Source organism: Varanus komodoensis, unplaced genomic scaffold (genome assembly GCF_004798865.1).
Source record: "Varanus komodoensis strain SLA01 unplaced genomic scaffold, ASM479886v1 scaffold4, whole genome shotgun sequence".
Lineage (NCBI taxonomy): Eukaryota > Metazoa > Chordata > Lepidosauria > Squamata > Varanidae > Varanus > Varanus komodoensis.
The window spans coordinates 47,151,267-47,158,742 of NW_025335941.1; the positions used below are offsets into that span (position 1 = coordinate 47,151,267).

General features: G+C 45.1%; 1 protein-coding gene across 1 annotated transcript; it reads left to right on the plus strand.

Annotated features, from left to right (window-relative positions):
* Positions 1-2,014: 2,014 nt before the first annotated feature.
* Positions 2,015-3,937, plus strand: AMER2 (APC membrane recruitment protein 2). The gene has a single exon (XM_044442552.1). It carries the CDS (start codon positions 2,018-2,020, stop codon positions 3,935-3,937), a length of 1,920 nt encoding a protein of 639 aa, XP_044298487.1. The 5' UTR covers positions 2,015-2,017.
* Positions 3,938-7,476: the final 3,539 nt, after the last annotated feature.

Here is a 7,476-nt window from a genome sequence, read left to right on the forward strand (position 1 = left end):
GATCTGTCCCCAAACCTGTGAGGTGGTGTGGAATACAAGGTTTCTAGAAATCTCATCTTTCAGCAGAGTGTCAGTTTCAGGCTTATCTCCAGGCGTGGGCCCAAGGCAACATTTAGAAGAACTGGATGGCTTTTAAAATTATGAATATATAGTGGAGAAAATCCTTCTATCTGAATGTATGATCTCCACGATTTGCTCAAAAGATTATTCTGCCTGTTGGCTCTATCGAGAAATCTAGACTAAGATCTCAGAATATTCTCTGGACAAATTGCATGGATAAAGCATTTACAGGAAACAATTTCACATGTATGCATCTGTGGGAGTCATCCAAGCTGACATCCCGTGGATGCAAAATGTTCTGGAAGAATGGGCCTTGACTAAAACTGTTCAGGGGCAGCAAGAAAGGACTTCAGAATTTCAGGTCAAACATGTCACATGGAAGATCTGTGACTAGCTAGCAGGATATTTTTGCTTTTATCTTTGCTTTTAAGCAGTTGTGGGAAAGTAGGGTGTCCAAATGTAAACTGGGAATGGCCTTTTTCCTGCACCATTTCCCTGATTTAAATCTCACTTCTGAGATGCCTTTAATTCTTGGTAACAAGACTGAGCTCTTGAGTCCAATCATTTCTCGCTCTCTCTCTTTTGCATTATCTGTACAGCAGAAATGGCAATTTGGTGGCTGGCTGAGGTTTTGGACTACAAATCCCATAATTCTCAATCATTATGCATGCTAGCTAGGGGATAGGGAACCTATACAAATCATTTTTGGGTCCCAGGCTGCCTATGCCCTAGTGTACAGGTTGATGTTGTTAACTGAACATGTAAATCTTATAGGAGTATTTCTATGCTCTTAACCTGTTTTAATTTCCAGGATATCTCTGATTACCTAAGAACTAGATTACCAACAATATAGGTAGAATTTTAAAATTCTGAATCGTTTTCTATTTGGGGGCAGAGATACACTGGAATGAGTGGGATGGTGTAGATTGGTATCCTGCAATAGCAGGGGATTGGACCTGATGGCCTTCTTGGCTGCTAACAACTCTTCTATGATGCTGTGCAAAATGCATCTGGGTTGTAGGAAAAATAAGTATTTGGAAGTGTTTTCTTTTGTTGAGAGTCTTTGGCAGAAAATGCCACCGGCCCCTATGGAATTAGCCTAGATTATTTGACTTGCAGAGTACACTGCAATAAAATGAGTCCTTTGTATCTACATTCCTCTGGCAAGATAAGAGGCATACCCCTCTGCAACGTTTGGGTTTAAAGGTTTTTCAACTTGGAGCGTGGATTTTTTGACCAGGTAAAAGTCCAGCCCTGCCAGAGCTTCTTCCATCATCTGAAGCTCCACTTTGTCCAAGTGCCTTTGAGCACGTGCAGAGGGTCTTCCGATCCCCCCCCACAACAGCTGCGACTGGGGAAAGGTTTCTAAAGGAGAGGGTGTGGTACCCAAGCAAGGCTTGAGCTCCCCTCCTCCTCTCCCTGACGGAATTAACCTCTGAAATACAAAGGATGTGGAAGCCGGGGGCCATAAGCTGGTGGGATGCTGGTGCTTCTTGAACGTGCAAGCGACTGCCTCGCATGCCCCAAATAAAGCCCCCTCCCCGCCTCCTCCGCGCACGGGCATATGCTGAGCGGGCGAGCGAGCAGCCGCAGTCACAGCAGCAGCCCCGCATGGATTAAGTTATATAAGCCTCCTCCCCCTCCCCGCTTTTCGAAAGGCGCGGAGGGGGAGTCGCCTCCCGCTCGGCCCCTCCTTCCCTCTCCCCTCGCCCGGCTTCGGCTGTGGCTCAGGTTGATGGGGAGCGGACGGCGGGGCCCTGGCGCAGGCCCAGGCCCAGGCCCCGGGCTGAGGAAAGCCGCTTAGCCCTGCCTCGGTTGCCATGGTGACGAGCAGGCGGCTGCGAGGCTGTCAGTGAACAGGCGAGCCGAGCGAGCGACGGAAATCAGGAGCAGGCGTCCGCGGGGGCTGCAGGAGGGGAAGGCGGCAGGCGCTGCCGCCGCCGCCGCCGCCGCCGCCATGGACGTGCACTGCGAATGTGCGGAGCCCACCGCGGTGGGCGAGCAGCCGCCGCCCTCGGGCAAGCTCAACAAAACTGCCTTCAAGCTGTTCAAGCGGAGGAAATCCGGGGGCGCCATGCCAAGCATCTTCGGCGTGAGGAGCAGCAGCAAAGGCAAAAGCGGCGAAGGGGGCGGCGGGCAGGCGGCGGGCATGGTGCGGAGCAAGACCCACGACGGGCTGGCCGAGGTGGTGCTGGAGAGCGGCAAGAAGGAGGAACCTGGCGGCGGCGGCGGCGTGGACGAACAGTTCGGAGGCGGCGGGGCCAAGGAGTCCCCGTCGTCCTGCTCCCCCTCGGCGGCCGCGGCGGCGGTGGGCAAGTCACACAGCTTCTTTTCGCTGCTGCGCAAAAACGGCCGCGCGAGCGAAGGCGGCAAAGGCGAGAGGCCGAAAGGGCGCGGTGGGCTCAAGGGGCTCTTCAGCAGCATGAGGTGGCACCGGAGGGACAAGCCGGGCGGCGGCGGCGCGGGCGGCGGCGGAGCTAAGGAAGACGAGGGCGCCGAGGGCCAGCCCAGCCTCCTCATGCCTGGGTCCCTGACCGCCAGCCTGGAGTGCATCAAGGAAGAGGCGCCGCGCTGCCCGCTGGCCGACCAAGCCGCTCAGGAGCCCCCAGGGCCGGCCAGCGCCGACCCGCAGCTAGCGCCCCCGCAGGCCGCTGAGGCGGTGCTCCCCCGAGACGAGCAAGAGGTTGAGCCGCAGCCTGCGCCACGCACCCCGCGGGGAGAGGATCCTCCCGGAATCCAGCCCCAAGCGAAGGAGAGCCACCCCGAGCCCGCGGAGGGTGACCGCCAAGGGACAAAGGAGGACTCAGCCATAACAGGTGACATCCCCATCGAGCCTCCCCCCCCTGTTGCACCTGAGTGTGAACGCGGCCAAGAGACGGTGGCGGCTGCCCCTGACCCTTCCTCTCTTGATCCGCCCTCTGAGCCATCCATTGACCGTATTTGTTTGATGTTTGCTGACGTGACTTCATTGAAAAGCTTTGACTCTCTTACAGGATGTGGGGACATTATTGCGGACCCGGAGGATGACGTGGGCAGCGGCGGTGGCAGTGGTGGAGGTGGCAGTGACAAGAGTGCCGCTGGGGTCAGCAAAATGGGGGCCTCCAAAAAGCCTCCCAGCGTGGTGGCTTACCAAGGAGGAGGAGAGGAGATGGCCAGCCCTGAGCAGGTGGGGGACACCTGCACTCCTGAGTTTTGGGATATGTTGTCACAAACGGAGGAGAAGTCACAGGAAATACCAGGGGGAACAGAATCCTCAGAGGCTTCCAAAGATGGTAGCTGTGCCAGAAGGGTTCAGGATGGGCCAACAGCTGGGAAGCATGTTGGCCTCAACCAGATTCCAGTTCATCACAACCATAAAGAAGACCAGAAAAGTAGGGAAAAGGAGCAACAGGAAGCTGTTCCCAGCAGTGATGAGGGCTATTGGGATTCTACCACACCTGGACCTGAGGAGGACAATACCAGCAATATCCAGAAAGAGGTAATTCCAAGGGACAGCTACAGTGGGGATGCACTCTATGATCTGTATGCTGATCCTGATGAAAACACAGCCACAGTGACTTCTGCAGAAGAAGTCACCTCAGTGATTTGTTGCAAGCCACTCTCTCCAGTAACAACGACATGTCCAGTCAAAACCCATACAACTTCACTCAAGGACTCCAAGATACCCATCAGTATCAAGCATTTTACATCACCGCATGGCAGCCATGGCCCAGATACCAGTAACAGCCATCACATCATACACCATCAGCCTACCAAAAGCGAGATCCCTAGAACAAAAATCCCAGTTTCTAAAGTGCTTGTTCACCGGGCCAGTTACCGGAGCTTAGCAGGGACAACAGGTAAAGCAGCCACATATCATGAAAGTGCCAAAAAATAGAAGGGGATAAAGATGGCATGCCGGCCTTTACAAGAACCCACTAATACGTTGTTTGGCATCACCTAAAGGAAGTCACCTATATGTGTAAGGGACATAGGCATCTGAATTCTATCTTGATATAATTGTGTGTGTTGTTTGCTTGTGTATATATATGTATATGTGTATATATATATAGTTAAATTCTTTTTGAGCACTTTTTTAACATTTGTATCTGCTTTTCTGAAGCACTAAAACACTCGGGAGGCCACTTTTCCATGCCTTTTGTGGAAACAGGATTTTGATTAGGAATATAATAATGCAAACTTGTGCCATGACTTCTTCAAAGAGGACAGAGCTGTGAGAGAGAAAGGACCAAAAGAAGTTTTCAAGTATATAAAGGTTTTTGTTTAAAATGTTTTAGGCTATACTGAAAAATGATGTATGTTGTAATATTTTGGAAAAAAATATCAAGCAAAATAACAACAAACAACAGCAGTAAAACTTCAGGTACTTAACCTGGGATAACAAGCACTGTTAGTTAGCAGCAGATTCAGCTCACTTGTCAAAGGCAGCTGATGGACAAGTTAGATGGATTTCTATAATATGAAGAGATATTTTTGTTTGTCTGTTAGTTTTGGCTCTGTAAGTGGGTAATGTTTACACCAATATTTTTCCGATGCATAAAATAATCAGGTTAAAGGGAATAATTTTCCTAAATGCCAATATAGAGACAACTACAACATTTATACAATAAACTGTTATTCATGTATAAATAGATGCATATGTTACGCTTAGTGCTACAGTTTTTTTAACTTATTATTTTTTCTGTACTTAACTAGAATCGAAGCAAAATTAGTTTTTATAGTGTGGTAATTTTACAGTTCTAAATGTATGGGCATTCTTAAAAGTATAGTAAACTAGAGCCAAATTTTATATGGGCTCTTAACTCCCTGTGAAAAACAACTCTAGTGTTAATCTTATGAAAGTAATGAATGCAAAATAACAGAGCCAAGGTTCTAATGCTGTTTCCTTTGTTTTTTGAAACCCCCCCTTTTTTTTCAGGAATTTATAAAAAGGAACTGCACTTCACTTTTTACAAACCAACAGTCAGAGGCTGAAAACACAGTTTTAAAAAGTTATATTCAAAAGATGATACATTTAATTTAGGGTATTTAAAAAGTATCATTCCCTCTCCCCCAAGTTGTAGGCTTAAATATCATTTTACTTTAATAAAAACAGGGAGATTGACAGTTAATCCATTACATGGTTTATCATCTTGGACCCAGCATATATGATGATGGCCACTGCATATAAACATAGCTTAATGAAAAGTAGTTACTGTATTGATTTATTTTCAATTAAGCTGCATCACATGATGTGCCCAAAGACCAATTTATATGGCAGATTGAAACAGGACAACACTGCTTTTAAAAAATAAAAATAGAACAACACTGGGGTACAGTTTCAATGCATTTGGAAAATAATGTGTTTTTTAAAAAATCAAACATATTTAAAAACATTTTACAACCAAGAAAATCTGACATTTATTTGTTTGAGTCAATTAGATTCACCCTAATGAAGTGTTTGTTTAACCTTTGCTTTTATTTGACTCTTAAGTGTAGGTATACATATAAATAAGAGCATTAGAGCTCGAAACTAAGAAAGAAAAGCTAGAAAATCTTAGGACTGTGATCTTGCCCCCCAAAATGGCTTTTAAGCAGCCTTTCTATAAGCTATAGAAAAGATCAAGAACCAGGTTGTTTATTTACCAAGGCTAAAATGCTAATTTAAGCCAGCAAAGGCTTGGTCATGCTGAATGTCCTCCTTAAACTGTGAACAGCTGACTCCATGTGCTGTCAACAAACTGCTTTTTAACATACCTGCAGTTGCATTAGTAGTTTGCCTTTTAATAAGGGTGGGATTGGTGGGAAACACAACCCTCTATCCCACAACACGCATCTGGAATTTGTTAAGCAGGTTTTTGGATCACAGCCAAGTTTGCTACTCAGCTGGTGGGGTAGTCATGGTCAAAACTAGTTTGTAATACGCCTGGTCAACCAAAAGTTTACTACACTAAATCAAACCCCTCTCAAGAGCATAGGCAAATCTGTGGATCCTAGTCAATAATGTATCTGATTTGCAACTGCACAGATAGAGTTTATGATCCTCAAACCACTTAATCCTTGAGGACAGTTGGAATATTGCTTTTAATGTTTTGTAGATTACATGCAACATGAGGTGGGTCATGTCTTCCATTATTCCAGGGGAGGGAGGCAAGAATCAATCAAATCGTAGCCTTTCACTTCATATTTTGTTGCTGTGTGTTAAAGCCTGAAAGCTGAGTTCTGAGCATGCATAATTGGCAATAATTTCTGTTGTAATTAATGGATCTCCCAAGAAAACACTTGTTTAGAATCAAGAGTGCTACTATACCTATCCAGGTGGATTATTTTGTATACTTTCTTAGAATGTATTTGTGGGTGGATACAAGCGCATCCTTTCACACATACATATTGTACATATGCATGTATATTTTTATGGACACACACTGTACATGCACATATTTCAATAATATGCTAAAGGGCACATATGCTTCCATGCACAGTCCAAGTATACCATGCACAGTCCAAGTATACCCTTCAAATCTTGTCAAATTGTTTTGACGGTTACTAATATCTGCCTGAGAAAATGACTCGCATTTGAACTGATTGTGTTTGACTTTTTTCTTTTTTTTTAGGATCTAGGACACAGGGCAAGATTAGCTTACCCTCGTGTAGTTCTGAAACTTCACCAGAATTGTTTTCCTTTGTAGCTCTAATATTCTGGAAGGGAAAAATGCAGACAGCACGGAATTTTAATCCTAATCTTAAAACAAACAACAATTCTATATTTTACATCGGTGAAGGTCATGCTTTCCTTTGCATATGATTTATGTTAAACTATCAAATGTTGCTTGTCTGTGTTAAAGGCACAATCATGTAAGAAAGTGGTTCAGGAAGTTGAAAGTTGAGCTGGAAAGTGGATGTTGTGATATGTAGCAGTTAGAGTGTAGTCCTATACATCTTGAAACAGAAAAAGGTCCTATAACTTCCAGCATCCCTCTAATCGGCCATACTGGTCAGGGCATACTGGTTATTGTAAGACTCCTTTTCTGTCTTAACATACATAGGATTATACCCATAGAGGTTGAAACAGAGGTGTATCATTTAAAACAAAGACATTATTTTGTCATTTGAGAATCCTTACTTTTCTTGCTTTTTCACCATATACATTTTGCTTATCTGTAGCTTGCATGTATGAAGAAACACTAGAGATAGCCATAGATAAAGTTCCCCTCACATTTATGAGTTATGATGCCTTTCTTTCATTTTCTTACATTTTCATTTTCCATGTTCCATCTTCTGAAAGTCTAAGTTGTTATATTCTCAAGAATTTTTTCAGAGTTAACAGAAGTAGTGTCAGATGCTGTCAGTGTCTTCAGGGGTTATTAACAACATTTATATCAAATAAATGGAAGTGGCACCATGAACACAACCAGCTAACATTAACATTCTGTCTTT